Genomic DNA, 17,806 nt, shown 5'->3' with positions numbered 1-17,806 from the left:
CTGGAAGAAAGACAATCTTTGTTATGAAGTGGAAGAAAACCTGGCCAGAATTCAGAAATCATCTGATTTGGCCCCCTTATTTGACAAACGAGAGGATGAAAATCAGAGAAAGGGAAGGGACCAAGATTTATTGAGTGTCTATGTGGGATCCATCACCAAGCCTAAATGATTCCATTTAAATTCTCACAACTACCTTTCATGAAGTTGAATTATCATGCTCATTTACAGATGAAGTTGAGCCTCAAAAAAGTTAAAGAACTTGTCCAAGTTCATTGAGTAGATCAGTGTCCTACTAGTGGCTTGAGACGGCATCTGCTTATTTGGTGTCCCTGCTCTTTCCCCCACCTGGCGTCGTTCCTCCAAGGGTCCCAAAGCTAGCAGGGAACACTGCTAGAATTGGCCCTAGGACTCCAGCATGCTAGTGCAGTGAATCACTACTGCCCTCAGCGCTACTCTGCTGCCTACAGTCGATTCTGTGAGTAGCCTACTGCAGTAGCTGGAGGTGTGTGGAAAACCTTTTTTTTTTTTTTTTTTTTTTTTTTTTAGCAAATGCAAGCATAGCTTATAATTATAAAGAAATATAGTCTGGAGAGTTTCTAGTGCTCACTAGACCTTGTCATCAGCCTCCCACTCCAGCAGATGGAGGAGGCTTTGGCACCTGGTTATGACAGAGAAAACCCTCGCTGCAAAGCAGATGAACTTAACTGAGGCACTCATAGGTCAGTTTGAAGCATAACGTGAACTTTGAGCCCTGGCTCCAGGACTGTCCCTGCTATTGCCCAGGGGTACCTACCCCTGGCGGTGATGTGATCTCCTCCTTGGTCTGCCGCAGAACTTCATTGTGGATGGTCACCGTGTCCAGTGCCCAGCCTTTGTGGGCACGGGTCACTTCTTGCCTCATTGCTGTGAGGAAGCCTTAAAAAAAAAAGAAAGAAAAGATTTTGATGCCTTGGTACAGTCCACTTGAGAAACAAGGAGGAAGCAATGTTAGGTGATACTTGCTTATCAATCTCCAAACTGCGTGCCCATCCCAAGAAAAGTTGAGACCAAACCCTGGGGGGGACATTCTTCTCAGTGTTTTGCTTCTGTGGGGACCCATGATGAGCTAAATCTTTCTCGCCAGCCAACAGCAGAAAGGCAGCACACTTTCTGCCTCAAGCTGGGCCTTGGTTTGACATTCTCTAGGGAACACTCAAGTCCTAATGGGTTGTAACCCAGTCCTGGCTCATAGCCTTTATCTGAAAACAGAATATCGAGGAATAAGACCGGAATAGTGAAATATTCTGAGAACAGCATTCCAATCAAACTTGAATCAAATCATTATCAAGTTTCTATTTGCTATAATGGAGCAATTTCATTTAGTCTAAGGAAATAGGGCATAATGCCAACATAGAACACCTTATTTTCAATTTGATCAAACAAAGCAATCACACTGGAAAGGAAAGCTACATGTTTTAACATGCATAATACAATTGTTTTAAGATAATACATGGCTCCATATATTGTGGCCTTTCTTTAAACTTAATATTTGCAAAAAATGCCATTCAATTCAACAAGAGAAGTCTTTCTTGCAGAGTAGCACTTGATGTTAGAAAAAATATCCTAAACTTCAAAATAGACTTCAAAATCTTAAGAAAACTTATCTCTGACCTATATATTATATTTAGCTTCCATGTAAATATTGAAAATCAGGAGTCTCTCCAGTGAGTAAAATTTTGGAATGTATATGTCCCTGCTACCATTACATTAATGAACTCTGAGAACCAAATCAACACATAATAGCACATGAACAAACTAACACATAAGTGATATGGGGTTTGAATGGGGGTTGGGAAGAGGTGGAGAGTTGGAGCTGGAAATAAAGAACAGGCCCCCAGCCTGGCTTTACTAAGTGAGTCAAGTTCTCCCCACTATTAGACACTTGGAGAAGCACTCATGTGGTCATTCTTTCATTCATCAAATCTCTCTGGAGTGACCACCATGTACCAGGCACTGCTCTAGGCGGGATGCCCATAAAGATGAAGAGTTCATCATGGACCCTGCATTCAAGGAGCTCAGTCTGGATGGAATGTGGAGAGAGGCAGGACCTTAACACAATGTCGTTATGAACAATAAACAAAGTTAACCACTCAGAAAGACAGCTCAGGGAAGGCGTCACTGAGGAGATGAAGTCAAAGGTGACTCTTGAAAGATACATAGGAGTTTGCCAGATGGGACATTCTGGTGAGAGGAACAGCATGTGCAAATGCACAGAGGGCTAGGATAAAGAGGCAATGATGGCAGAGAAGGTTAGAACAATGGTAGAGGCGTGATTTTTCAGAGTCAGAGTTTGGAATTGATTCTGTGGATGGTGGGATGCCACTGAGTACTTAAAGTAGGGCCAGCCAGTTAGCTCAGCTGGTTAGAGCCCTGTGTTGATAATATCAAGGTCAAGGGTTCCGATTCTTGTACCAGCCAGCCACCCTCAAACAAATGAACAAAAAAGTAGGAAAATGATTAGGTTGTATTTGGATCTTAGAAATCTTACTCAGAGTGTCCACTAAAACAGGATTTGAGAATAGTTGGTCAGTCAAGGTTAGTTGAGGGAAGGACTTTTACAGGAGATTCCTATAAAGCTATAGCTTCATGAAACTGAGAGTGTCTAGCAGGAAAGGATGATTTTATGATACAAAATGTTAACTACAGAGTGCAGGAAACATAGTGGGAGTACACCTGGCAGCAATTTGCAATTGCTGGTCAATGCCTGTAGTCTATGTGGAGTCAGTTGAGGCGATATGATCAGCATGTGATTATGCTGACTTCTATTTTAAATATTGGGGATCCCATACTTTAGCGAAAAACATTGTGTGTGTTTGCCAGTCAGTGGCATATATGGCCACAATAATAAAATTCAATTCTCCCTTCTAAGCCATTCTGTGAAAATGTCATTTTCATCATTCAACATTAAGTGTGCATCTATATGGGGTATTAGACAGATACTGTATAGCCAGGTAGAGCACCTGGAATTAAACTGACCCTATTTTATGATATTTTAAAATTCATCACTGATCTATGAATCTACAAGGTCATAATGTATAAGGCATGAATCTTAGTCTTAACCATCCATCTGCACAAGTTGAATAATTGAATTTTTTAAATAACATTTTAAGTTCCAACTAAGTTCCAAATGTGATCTCACTGTATATGGCACCCAGGACAATGCCATGGGTGCCAGAAGAGGAATGAGTTGGATTCTCGCTTATGTAACACAACTGTTTCAAAGACTTCAGTCTTTGTCAGAGAGCTCTGAAAAACTCTAGTGCAATTAAAGAGAGATCATTTCCTATCTTCTCCTTAATAAGCAATATGCATGATGTTCTCCAGCTGACTTCAACAAAAAACCTCCTAATGCTTAGGAAGCAGTCTTAGTAGGCCAGTGGGTAGAATCTAGAACACACCTACATCACCTTGAGCTAATAAGAAAGAAAAACATTCAATAAATATATTTGAGGCCTGAGAGTGGAAGGTAGGGTTCCATGTGCCATTCCCACTCAGAGAACATAAAGAAGATATGTATTTTTTCAAGTCATGATAGTTTTGTTTTGGCTGCCTAAAGAAAAGAAAAATTCATGATCTGTGGCATTCAAAGGATAGTGAATCAACTGAATTATTCATTATTAAACTTAAAAATGTAAAAAGCAAATGACCATTTTTCTTGTAGACTGATATCAAGTCTAATGGAATTAAAATCTGAAGCCTATATAATTTTAAAAGCCTAATGATAAACTTTTCTTTGTGAGAGTTTGAAAATCAGTACCTTTGTTTTGACATCAATTTAGTTTTAATAATTCTTAAACCAAATTTCAGGAGTCAGGGATGGAAAAGTGATTCATATATTCATATGTTTGACTGTGAAGGGAGAAATAAAAAGTTGGAGAAAGTCTTCAACAATAATAACCTTCTATTTTTTCATGAGATTTAACCACCCACACGAAAACAGGTGTTCTGGCTACTTAAACATCTGAGTTACATGCGGTCTAAATGAAATGCTTTAAAACTTTCTTTCACTTCAAATTCATAAGGCATACCAAATTCTTAAAACACTTGTCAAACTTGTTCTTTTAAAAAAATTCACTTTTAAGCTAGGATTACATTTTGGAGACTCTGGTCTAGAGTAACACTTGTCATGTGTTAATTCCTATAAGAGTAGTAATCCAACATTTCAGCACACTAATTACTGGTTTTTGACTTGTGCAATCAGTTGGCTTAAAGAAAGCGGTAGAGTGCTTTAAGTATCATTTCATGCAAAGTCTTAGAAAAGACGAAAGAAATAACTAATCAGGAAGGTCGCTCTTCTCAACCTTCTCAACTTATAAGGAGTTGATTGGGATTGTGTAATAATGGTCCTATATCAAAAATAGGCAACAATTTTTTTCTTTAATAATGAACTGGTCCTTACATAATGGGCCTTAGGCTGTGCAGCATTTCCTGTCTAATCAGTCATTAAGCCTCCCTGTAGCATCTTTGAAAATGAGAAAAAATGATGTTCCTGCCACAATTTTATGACAGGCATTTCTCCCCCAAATGAGAAGCAAATGTAGTTCATTGGTAAGTTAAATAAAAGGTCAGAAATCATTAAACGAAGATGGGGCTGATCAACCCAGTCTAATAGAAATGCACCAGGCACCTGTCCTGATTCTTTATTAGAGGCTGTAAGACAGGGAACTTAAACTGCTGAAAATTAGAAAAAGCTAGGAGGCTTTTCAAGCTCCTGATTCCCAGGCCACAGTCCAGGCCAAAAATCAGAATCTCTGGAGGTGGGATTCAGGCATCAGTATTGTTTTAAGGCAGGGTTTCTCAAACGTTCATAGGAATCATCTGGGATAGGGGCTCATTAAAATTTGTGTTCTGATTCGGTAGATAGGTTGAGGGTGGGGCCTGAGAGTCTGCATTTCTATCACGCTCACAGGTGATGTTGATGATTCTGGCTGGTTGACCATGTACAGGGTAGCAAAGGTCTAAGGTCAAGGTTCCTCACACATTAGAATGACCAAGAGATCTTTTAAGAAAATTAATTGTACAGACTCTATAGGACTTGTCCCCAGAGATTCTGATGTAATTGGTCCGGGATCCCAGGCATTAGTATGTTTAAAAGTATGTCTACTAGTATGTCAAAAGCTTTCAAGGTGATATTTCTATATGCAGTTCTGAAAATCACTGCCCTGTAAAAAGCTATGCAAATCAGATCATTGACAGTCACTGACCCACATTTGTTTTTAAGAATAAGTTTGACAAGTGGAAAGGGAAACGCCTCAGAGTACAAGCAAAATACTAGGAAGGCTGTGAGCATAAGCTGACTCCTCCCAGGGCCTCCTGAAACATATAGTTCTCTGAAATGTCATTAATCCAGGACATGATTGGCTCTAGCAAAATCCGAGTACAAACGGGAGAGCTGGGACTAATTCTCTTGGCAAGGGTGGGATAAGCTAAACCCACCGTTTCCCACGTTATGAAATGTAACTCCCTGCACTGGTCTGTCTTCTCTTTGTGCTAGTTTATGCTTCCTTTCGCTTAACCCAAACTCCCATTTCTCCCCTCCCTCCTACACCTTTCTGCTGTTCCCTCTGGCATGGTTCTGTGGTTGACAGACTCCCATGTTTTCCACCTCTTCACAGAAGATTCTCTCCACCTTCTTGCCCTTTCTGAAACCTGGCTCAGCCCCGAAGACCTTGCCCTTCCCAATTATCCCTCCACCCTTTATGAGAATCACTACTCCACTGATGACCACAACCTCTAGACACATGCCCTCCGCCTCCTGCATGTTCCTGCCATGTTCCTATCTGCCCCCATTCATTGGGGACCCTGCCAATATCCGGGTCTCCTGAGGATCTCATTCAGCAACCTGACCTCTCAGTTTCTTGACCTCACTTTTTATGACACTTTTCTCAACTCCACCCCTTTTCTTCACTTCCTTCCCTATGAAGTCTAGATCCATCCTTTTCATCACTTGTCGGGCAAAAGCCCAATCATGGATGAATCCAAATATCCCCCTTCTCACACCTACACCAGGCTGCTGAATGATGCTAGAAACCATCACAGAGCTTCCACCACCACAGTTCACCATCAAGAGCCTCAATGGGATTCTCAAAGCCTCTTAGCAGTCCTTCCCCGTCCCCCTTGATAGCCCTCTCTCTCTCTCCAATTTCTGCCACTCTCTTTAAATCTCTCTTCCAACTGCTTCTTACTTTTGAGATGATCTCACTTACTTCTTCAAAGAGAAAGTAGAAAGCATCAGACGAGGACTCCCTTAACTTCTTGCCACCAAGCCTACAAACTCACATGCATCTACACTAATTCCTTCCCTATGACTCTTGTTACAATGGATGAGGTGTCCCTCCACCTGCCTGAAGCATGTCCCTCTACTTGTGAGTGCTGTGCCCATCCTCTCTAGTAGCTTTGTGCGCTCTCTCTGTCTCTCCCTCTCTCTCTCTCATCTCTCAGCTTCTTCTGACCAGTTTTTGAACAGGTTCGAGCCTCTCCTATTATTAAAAGAGAAGGAAAGAAAACCCTTTCTTCTTACAAATTGCTTCTCTTTTTCAAAGCCAAATTTCTTGAGAAAATTACCCATGTTGTCTGTACTCGCTCCGTCTCTCCATTTCCTCATTTTACTCGCTCACCATGAAATCTGACTCCTCCGCCTCCCCACCTACTCCACCGAGACCTCTTGCCGGCAGTCTCCTTGTTGATAAATCCATCTGACCACTTCTGGCCCTTCTTACTTGACCTCTGGCAGCACCTGTCACTACTTACCACCCTCCCCTCTCCTTGTCTTCTATGACCTATGCTCTCCTGGTTGTTTGACTTGGGGGAACCACAAGAGTTTGATAATCTGGAGGACGGTGCACAAGCAAATAAATATAGCACAATCCTGATGAGGATGGTTAGGGAGGAAGATGACCAGATCATGGCACTGGTGAGGTTCACAGGAGGATGGAATATCCTACATTGGCAGGTGGAAATGAGGAATCAGAATGCTACACTGGGACTTCAGATGAGTCAGTCACAGGGAGAGATGAACACAGCTGCATCTGTGAGAATGGCTGAGGTCATCAATGAGGGGCAAGGGCAGAACTTGCCTGAGAAGAGCCCACAAGGTGGGCAGAGAAGTATCCTTCTGAGAGGAAGGAAGAGAACCAAGCAAGGGCATGGATGGAATCCAAGGTATGAAAGAGTTTCCAGAATCAGCATCCTAGCTAGACTCAAGGGGAATGAAGTGGGCAGGAAGTTCCAGATATGGTGGCCTTAGAGCATGTATGTCCATCTCTGTTGCTTATAACAAAATACTTAAAACTGGGTAATGTAGGAAGAAAACAAAATTTATTGCCTACAGTTTCAGAGGCTGGAAAACCAAAGTCCAGGGAACATATCTGGTGAAGGCTTTCCTTGGTGGTGACTTCCGTGAAGGCAGGGTATCACATTGCAAAGTAGTGGAGAAGAGAGAACAAGAATAATCTCATTCACTCTGTTTTTAAAGCCCTCCAAACCACATCCACAACACCATTTTTAATCCATTCATTATGGTATTGTCCTGCCATCTAATCACTTCTTCAAGGCCCCACCTTTCAATTACCATAATAGGATTTCCCATCCTCAACAGTTACAGTGGGGATTAAATTTGGGGGGGACATTCAACCCAAGGCAGAGCAGTTTCAGTATGGTGATGGAGGCTGGCCAGATGAAAAAGGACTGGGTGGCTGGTAAGGAACGTGACCATGTGCAGAGACTAGAATTACAAGAGATGTGGTTGTGACTAAGGTCAGCACATAAAAGTCCCTTGTACACAAAAGCAAGAAGGGACGGGCTCTCAGAGGCATTTCTAAGATGTCCACAGTTCTTCTATAGTCCTGTGATTTGGGGACAGGACAGGCCAGAGCTATCAGTCAAATCGAGGTTTAGGACCTTGAGGTCCATTCGCCCAGATTCCCTCAGACATTCAGGGCAGCTCTGGTCCACAGACAGTAGCACTGGTGAATGCTTAGAATTGCAACTAGATTAGGAGATATCTCCCAGTCCCTTCCAATCCCAAAGTTCTGTTAACCTTTGGTGTGCTTTCCCACCTAAACAAACAGCAGACTTTTATAACTATCCCCAAGTCAAGCATTCAGAAATTGTAACTAGCTGATGACATTGCCCTGAAAACAAACTCACAGGCAAGAGGTTATAGATGAATTTTACAGAAACACAAGATAACAGGACAAAAATGATCCACGTCCTTGATTCAGCAAAATCCCCTCTAACAGCAAAATCTTGATTTGTGTTAGAGAATAATAAGTTGTCACTGATATCTTCTACAACAGACTGGTGTGGCTTGTCAAGATGCTGAGGAAAAAGAACAAAAAAACTAGCACAGTTTGGCATCTAAACGGCATCAAGCTTCAGACTGAGTCAAACATTTGGGAAAAAAATGATACTGCCTTGTTCAATCTAATGCAGAGGCGGAGGCCTGGGGAGTGGGTGTAGCCTCTGCCCCCACTTCATTAGCAGCACCTGTGAGTCATACCTGACATCAAGAGACAAAGCATGGCTATCAAGAGGTTCTGAAAGGCAGTCAACACGCTGGCTCAAAGCCAGGCTCATTACAACTCATATTCTTTGGACATAAACACATCCCCTTCTACAGCACAGACACACACTCACAAGCACACACACCATAATCTAAATCATGCACACGCCTTTGGAAAAAGGATACCAAAGCAATCCTTTGAAAAGCCAGAGAAGAGCAATCTTAAACAATATGTGAATATGTGTACCAGTGACAGCTGGGAAAACCCAGGAAAGCACAAAAATTCCCCTGGCCTGAGTAATCCATTGGGAGGCAAATCCATGCACTGAACAAAGCTGCTCCATTGGACAAATATTACAGGGTCACAGGTACAGAGAGCTTGACTATTTTAATAATCAAATCTAATTGCCACACAGTTGAACTCATTTATTTTTATAGAAATAATTGCGAAGGGGGCTGAAAATATCAAATGAGCTCCCTGGTAGCTGACTCAGGCTCTTAAAATATAAGAGGAAATACCAGGCCAACCATCAGGCAAATGAGCAGTGCTACAAACAGCACAAGCTCAGACACTGACCGGGAGGCGAATGAAGCATGGTTACTGCTCCCTGTGGTAGTGTGGGCCCCAAAGTCATTTAGGTCTAAAGAGCAGTCACTAGACGCACATGAAAAACACACATGAAACAGTATTAGACACCATATTTACAGTATGAGATGATAAAAATTGTAGTACATCAATAAAATATTTAAGTGTTTTATAGTCTTCTGTATAGTCTAGATAATTTTGATTGTGCATATTTGTGATTAAAACTATGGCCTTTTTGCCAACTGCATCGTGTTTTTCTTAAATGTGGTTGTTGTTTTTTTTTTTTAAGTCATTTACTTAAATGTTTTGTACCAAAGAAAAAATTACTTTATTGAAGAAGCCTGGGTTAGAAGACATAAAACTCAGGAGATACATTCATGTTGAAAAACCAATTGTTGATGTCAAATACTAGCCAAAGAGACTTCCCACTGGAAAGGACTTTATCTGTTTGAATACTGCCTGTGAACATGTTGTGTTTTCCAGATCTGGCGAAGTGATGTAGAACAGAAAGTAATTTGTCTCTCATGTCAAGAGAAAGAGAAGGAAGTGAGAAGCAATTAGAAGCAAGAAGAGTTGACCTCCAGTTTTCCACGCTGCTGGCAGAAAGCAATCACAGATAAGGGTGTGCGGTGTGTGTGCTTGTGTGTAAAGGGTAGGATGCTTGAGTAAGTCTGGGCTTCCCAAGACGTAGATGGCCATGACCGAAAGAATCAAATCTAACTTGAAAACGGAAATGAAGAAACAAAAAAGGATTAATATTTTTAATGAATGAAGGCAAGTAAGAAGTTAAAAGAAATGTGCATCTACATTTGTATTTCTTTAAATACTGTTCTGATTTGTAACATTTCTTAATAAACAGTAAGGATTGATTCACACTAACACTTTGCTATCTTGTTACATTTTTAACAAAAAAGAAAAAAAAATCACTGAAAGAAATTGTGTGCTGTGATGTACAATACAACTTAGTCATTGTATCTATGGAAAGCCAGGAGTGAACCAACCCCACTTCTTTGGTTTCTGAATATCAAAAACACACTCAAGAACCTCAGTTTTTAAAATCACTGGTCCTTATGCCTCTCCTGAACTCCAAGTCTGACAACACTCCTCTCCACCTGGATGTCCTGCCAGCACTATCTGACAAATCCAGTGTTCCTTGCCTTTCTGCCTAGCCTATCCCTCTTCCAGTGCTCCCTGCCTTGTGCCTTGCATCCAGCCTAAACCATTGCCTTTCTGCTCTCTCAGAGATCCCCATTTGATCACTCCATCAAATCTATCCCATTCTCTGCACCTGGTTAAGGTCCCAGCTCTCTTCCTTGGACCTAGTAAGAGTCCCATTGCTCTGAGCCCCCATATTCTGGTCTACCATCTGTCTTCTCGTGGGATTATCTTTTGATATACAGCCCAAGCTCCCCTGGAAGACTTTTCATCCTCCAGCTTCATTGCCTACCACCCCCGCCCCTGGGCTCTAGCCACACCAGTCTTTGTTCCCTGGACGTGCCTTGTCTTAGCTGAGGACCCCTGCTTGGCATGCCCTTTTTGCATCCCTGCCTCAGCAAATCCTACTCACTACTTCCCGTGTGAAGCAAGCCCTGCCCTGGCAGAATTCATCTCTCTGTCTGTCCTCTGTACTACAGCGGCACTTAGCTCTCACCTGGGTGGAGCACTTATCACATTACATTAAGGTTGCTGATGTGTCTGCTTTACCAAACAGATTACAGGCTCCTTTAGGGCAGGAATCAGGTCTCAAATCTCTCTATTGAAAGCACCTAGCAAAGGGGCTGGCAAATGGAAAGTGGTTAAACAATCCTTATTAAGTTAAATGCTATTTCTTCAGGCTCCCAGCCAGAAATTACCTGATGACAACTTACTCAAATTGAGGGCCTGTAAGGAGGAAAGAGACTCATAAGTAGACACATGAAATGTGAGAACCATAACAAAAAGCTTCCTCTCTCAATTCAATGGAAATTCTGGGAGAAAAATAAATAAGTGAAATCTGGGGGCTGCCCTTTACAAATCGAAAGGCTAATGACATAATAATAAACTATGTATAATTTGGTAAGCTCATAAAAATCACCATGATTAGTTTTTAAATTTAGAAAATTTTAAAGCATTTGAAAATGCATTAAATGAATGAATGTGTGTATACAGAGGACAATTAAATCTATACTTCTAAAGTATAATATTTATTTAAGCATTATTCATACAAAGAAAACTGTACAAATTGTAAGTATCAGCTCCATACATTTTTACCAAGTGAATACAACCATGTAACCAGTTTCCAGATAAGAAACAGAACATTCCCAGACCTCGAGTCCCCTCATGCCCTTTTCTAATCACTGCCCTGCCCCTAAGACCCACCATTACTCTGACTTTTAACACAACAGATATATTGTGCCTGTTCTTATTCTTTGTATAAATAGAATCATACAATACATAACTATCCACACTGTAGCAAGACAAAAAGTTGTTTCTGAACCTTATGAACTCCATTTCATCAAGCCAGTAATTTTCTCAGTAAACACTTCTAGAATGAAGGAATAAATGAAGCAGAATTATAAAGCACTCTTTCAGAAGAAAAAAGAAAAACTCACTGAATACTTTTGCCACACGATCATTTTTGAAACCAGTCTTATTTTCCAAACTCTAGGCACAATTTTTGCATCTTTTGGTGCTTTACTTTTGACATTTTCACAAACATTTAAAAACTAAAGCTTGAGAGAAACTCTCTCTTTACTCTCATGTGTCTGGACCACAGACTATTTGCTGAAGTGAACCAAAAAAAGGGGGAGGGTTTTGTCATCATATTGTGGAAGAAATAGGAAGAATATCAGATTGAATTTGTAAAACAAATACAACGGGATTATCTGCGTTCTATTTTTGATAGGATATGTCCAGCACCCAGCAAGCTGTGCCTCCATATTGTTTTATACACACAGTGCTGCCATCCGACTACATGGGCACTGCAAGTTTGCCTGCTCTCCTATGAGCACGTACCTTGGGGATTAAAGAAACCAGTCATCCAAAACACGTTAGGCCTCCCTTCAAATATCCAAGTAGAAAATTGAGCATTTCTTTCCAAAAGTTCAGTAAACCAAAAGCCCAGCGTGGATGAATCCCAGGATATTCTTTTCCACAGCTGAGGTATACGAGCATCATACATGTTGTCCAGGGCATCTCTCAAGTTCTGAAGAAGATAAAGTTAATCTGTGTGAATTAGAAACACCAACAAAGGAGGGTAATGACTATTGAGATAATAAAAGCTCACCTCACTCATAATGATTGTTCCTTCAATGGCCAATTTTAGATCGCTCAGGCTACTGCGAAGTGTCATAATGACTTTTTGCATTCTGTCAATTTCTTGTCTAAGAAATATGTTCATTGAATTAAGGTGTCCCATCTTTATCAAACGAGCTTTCACCTAAAATAAAGTATACAATATAATAAAGGAGATTTTTTATCATTTCTCTTTTCTCTTCCAATGACCTCTCCTTTCTCAATTCTTTTTTTTCTTCTGGATGTATCTCTACCAGCCCAAATGAGCCTTAAAATATCTCTTGCAGAACCAAACTTGCCATTAAATTCCCCATTTTCTGGGCGTCAAAAATTACTGTTCAACTAAAATGATTTTTATTTCCTACTGATTGTGCTTCGTTGATGATTGGAAATGTACTTTAAAAAGATGAAATAAAATTGTACCTTTTTTTCCCTTTCAAATGATTAAGTACTCAGTGTCAGTTAAATATTCGTTTGCAATTTAACCTTTATAAGAGTACAGTGGAAATTTTTTTTCATTATGCTTGCAGAGTTGTTATTAGAAATGTCACAGAAAGTTAATACAGCCAACATCTTTACAGAGCAGTTACCAATGAACATAATTAGTGGTAGTTCCCTAAGATCATTGTTGCCTTGGCTGTGGTGGCTAAAGAGAGCCTTTCCTAATCAAATCAATAAAAATATTTGATTTCGTGGGAGACCCATTAAGCATCCATCATTTGTTCCTTTTGGTGGATGATTTATTGACCATTTTCAAGAGATCTATACAAAAGCTTCTAGTTATGGGAAGAATAAAACATTATTGGAAAATAAGCCATACATACAAACGTTTCAATCTAGTGGCATGTGCCCAAGAAAAGATTGGCTATAAACACTGGCAGGAAATCCTAAGGAGATTTGAACTTTCTGCTGGCCACAATCATAGAGATGCCAGAATAGAAGTCATAAGGATAGACACATGGATTGGGAGAGAATTTAAAGTGATGCATCAGTTCAAAGAATCACCAGGAGACCAGTAACTGTAGGGTTCTCTGCCAGAGATACCCTCAGCCCCTTCTTGAGGCATGGGATGTGAGAGATGGATGGGCTTCAGAGTCATCTGGACCACCCTCCTCATTTTACAGAACAAGACACTGGCATGGCACAGAAGTTTCTTTTCAGCAACGGACACTTCTGCTTTATTGCAGCTGGGTCATTTCTAGTGAGTGAAAGATGAAGAGGAAAAGCAAAAACTCAGAGGGAAGCCGTGATCTAAAACCGAACAGCCTGAATCGAACACTTATGCGGGTGGAACAAATCGTATCAGAATCACAGTCAGACATGCCAGTGGAGGTCCCTAACCCAGTATGACATTCCAATCTTCAGATATTCTCCTGAATTCCTGGTGCCAGAACCTACATGAGAACCAGTGTCTTGTTCTCATTCCATCCCAAGTCCTTCAGCCTCCAGTGGCTGGCTAGCATATATACCATCCCCTTTAAATCATGACAACTCTATGGAAATTTACTCTTCAGGAAAAGTAAAATTATAGAAATACTTTTGCAACCCTATCACTGAGAAATTAAGCCCAGGTATTAACTACAGTGCCAAATAAATACCCAGATACCTTTAGCATGCTAACAGCCCCATGTTGTGCTTAGGGATTTAAAAAAGAAACTTTACGTGAGTTAGAGACATGCTTAGGAAAACTTTAGAACCTAGAAAATGTCATTTTAATACTGATTTTATTTTGAATATGATTATTGTTCCAGCCTAGAATTGTCTTTTTATTAATTAAAGATTTGCTACAGTCTTATATAGAATTTTCATTACGTTTCTGGGGCCAGATAGTCTCTTCTAGAGTTATGTAGCTTTATTTTTACTACAGAAATCAGTGGTATAATTATATTTCAATTTACAAAATTCGCTTTACAACCACGTTTTCAAGAACACATCTCTTCTATAAAATACAGGATGCTACAAAGCAGGTGATCTTGGAACAGGAAGAAGTTTTAGATGTCTCAGTACAAACGCTTTCCCATATAGGAATCCATTTAGTGACATCCCTGACACTCAGTTTCTGCTAGAATATTGCCAGAAGAGAGGTCTTGTTGGTGAAGTGAGCCTGACCAAGCCTGGACAACTCAGATTATCACGAGGTCTTAAAACTTTCCTCTGGTAATATCAACCCTGTGGTCTAGTCATATACAGGAAGTTTCACCTCACTTTCACATGCCAGTTCTCAACATCTCTGAATTCAGGTATTTTGCCTCATCTGTCTTCTGAAGACCACACAAAATGAACAATTGGAAGCATGGACTTAACAATATTTATCCATTTAAAAATATTTTCTCCCCATACTGTACCTATTCCAACAGGAAGCCATTGATTTCAATATCTAACCAAATAACTCGGCACCCATCTACACAACAGAAACAAAAATTGTTTTAACAGGCAAAAAAACATTTTTATTGCTGGGGATGCTCATTTGCATGTTAAAACTGGTAATGACTACAGGTTCTAGAATCAGATTACTTTGTGTTCAAATTCTTGCTCTACCACTTAGCTTGGTTTCTGCTGATATTTCCTGAGGACCAAGTGGCATAATGTGTATAAAGCACTTAGTACAGGGCCCAGAATGTAATGAGTGCTAAAAAATGCCAGCTACTGCCCCATTACAACCCCCTTCTAATGACTAAATAAGTGTGATGCTTGGAAAATTCAGATTGGTAACTGGGAGCTTATAATAATTGTTCTACCCTACTGACTCAGTTCCAGAAGTGATTCAAAATCAACTAAGTAAACAGGTCATCCACCTATAGTTACAACATTTTGAGCATCTTAAAGAATACCAAATCACCAACACCACTGCTTTTTGGCCTTAAAGATTTCTGAATTGTTTTTTTAGCACAGCTTATGGCACAGTAGAAGTTGGTATATAACTGGGTCGATGTGGAAGTTTTGACTGGAGAGAAATTAACTTGCAAAGGAATTTTTAAAAGGAACTGACAGAAAAGCATCATAGAAAATAATGTTTTCTCTGACATTTTTAAGTTTTGAGGGGTGACAGGGTTACATGAACAATGAGAGACACAGAATTTATTAATACAGTCCAACAAAATTTACTACACAGGTCATCTGCCACATAGTCAACAACAGATAGATTTTTTTACTGTTTTTCATGGTAATCAGACTTGGGTGTTTAAATGTACGAATAGCCCTGCACACCAGTGGGGAAAGCGCACAGCTCACCTCATGAGGAATGTAATCGGGAGGCAGTTTGCTCAGCATATCTTCAGATAATCTATAAACAATGGCTTCCCGGGTCTCTCCCCCACCACCTCCACTCTCTTTGGGTTGAATGTTGGTAATTGTGTCAAGAACAGCAGAGGCAGTGTTACTCTGATACCTGACAAAAAAAGGGAACTGTTCAGAATGTAACAGGGAAACACACCCCCGGAGATCATTATCAAAGCTAAAGTGAACTGATCAACAAGCCCCACGCACACATGCACACACACACACACACACACACAAACACACACACACACACACACACACAAAAGAAAGAAAGAAAGGGAGAAAAAGGAAACTCTACCATCAAACCACAGGAATGAGAAGATTACAGATCCATTCTTCTGCCTCCTAATGGGATATCAAGAATATCACAGAAATGAAAAGCTCTCCATCTTCAGTGAAAGAGATTCCACAAACATCCTTGGCAATCCACCTCAGTGCTTTACCGTCTTGGCTATAGCTAACCTGAATGCCTCAGGCTGGACGATGAGCACAGATCCTTTTCCTCTCCCCTGCTTATGGCCTGATCACAGGAGTCTACCATTACCTGACAGTCTGTTAGATCAAAGAGAACCAATCATATTTTCTCACTGAATTATAAATTATTATTTCTTTTGTCTTTTCTGTTTTATTTTCTCATTTTCCCCACTTGTTTCATGATTTCCAAGGTGATCTACTGGCATCCACTGCTCTGTCTGTTCAAATGCAGCCACCCATCTTTAAAATCCATTTATTCAATAAAGATCCACTATCCAGGCACTGAGCTAGATTCTAAGAAATAGCAGTGAACAAGACATGGTCCTATTCTCTGGTGGAGGAGGTGGACATTAGACAATACCACCGTAACGTAATAAGTGCTGTGGAGGAAAAGAACAGGATTCTTTAAGACCGTTTAGTCTCCCTTGCTCTCTAATGCTCTTTGGGTCAACAAGATGCTCTAAGATACATAAACTTAGTCTCTGTCCCTGAGATCCTGAATTGACTAGTTGTATGGACATTCAGGTAGGGGTATGTGTATGTGTGTTTGTGTGTGTGCATCAATTTACACCAGAACACCAGTGAAAGTCTCTCTTAAAAAGTCACATGTAAGCTGAGACCTGCAGGATGAATGGGTCTGCCAGGCAGTGGGGTGGGGTGGGAGGCAGGAAAGAACATTCTGATAAGAAGTAAGGACTAGAGGTGAGAAGGACTTCAGTGCATTTGAGAAACAGAGACAAGGCCAGGGAGGATGGAGCAGCGAGTGAGAAGAGATGAGGATGGAGATGAGGCAGGGGCAGACTGTGCAGTCGTGTGGGCTACTTTGATTCTTAACTTTGCCCTAAAGGCAATGGGCAGCCACTGAAGCCTTCCAAAGCTGATGAGGCGGTGGATGCTGGAAATTACTTGGAAATAGGACTTGGAGACTAAGAAGCCTGGGGAATGACATCAAGGAGGAGGCCTGCACCTGAGGACTCCTGCACATCCTTTAAGGCACGACTCGAATGTGGCCTCCCTCACTAGCTTTCTTTGATCCCTAAGTTGCAATTTATTGCTCCTTCACCTGTGTTTCCTAGGAATGTGTATATACTCCGGTTTTAGAGTTTACCTTATTGCATTACGTAAGTATTTGCCATTCGTCCATTTACCCTAACAGATGACGTGCTCCAAGGACAAGGACTGCGTCTTACTCAGATCTGTGTCCCCAAGTTGGCCAGACAGTAAGTTCTCAATAGGTATTTGTTTGTTCAATTGAGACCAATTGGCTTGGATTTTATTGAACCTCAAATATAAAGGACAGCAGTTCTCCAATATTTAAAGAGCATAAAAATTTATTTGTTCCTCCTTAGGATAAAAGTTTAGTATACTATTACTACTATTTTTCTCTTTCCTGGTAACTTTCCACATACAAAAGGATATACACACACACACATCCTTGGATCCTTGACTTTTGATAACTTAATTTTGTTGTTTTCATAAGATTTTCCCCCTCAGAATGATCTGTATTTTTCTTATACTTTATATGACTTTTAAAAACTAGGATTGCACCATACTTCAAAATTCAAAAATGAGTTGCAAATGCCTTTTGAGACACACACACACACACACACACACACACACACACACAGACACACATATCCCCAAAACACAGA

The 17,806-nt window shown here is 40.5% G+C and overlaps 1 protein-coding gene across 2 annotated transcripts in view; it reads right to left on the bottom strand.

The window, feature by feature from the left end:
- Nucleotides 1–17,806, bottom strand: part of DNAH8 (dynein axonemal heavy chain 8) — a 272,139-nt gene that overhangs the window by 2,216 nt on the left and 252,117 nt on the right. For both annotated transcript variants that reach the window (XM_063096081.1, XM_063096082.1), the window contains exons 85-88: nt 15,633–15,789; nt 12,394–12,546; nt 12,123–12,312; nt 794–915 (exon numbers count right to left, since the gene is read on the bottom strand). In XM_063096081.1, coding sequence (XP_062952151.1) covers nt 794–915; nt 12,123–12,312; nt 12,394–12,546; nt 15,633–15,789 — 622 coding nt within the window. The remainder of the gene's footprint in view (nt 1–793; nt 916–12,122; nt 12,313–12,393; nt 12,547–15,632; nt 15,790–17,806) is intronic.

This window comes from Cynocephalus volans, chromosome 5, assembly GCF_027409185.1.
Source record: "Cynocephalus volans isolate mCynVol1 chromosome 5, mCynVol1.pri, whole genome shotgun sequence".
In the NCBI taxonomy this organism is placed as follows: Eukaryota; Metazoa; Chordata; class Mammalia; order Dermoptera; family Cynocephalidae; genus Cynocephalus; species Cynocephalus volans.
This window is presented reverse-complemented; position numbering and strand designations above follow the sequence as displayed.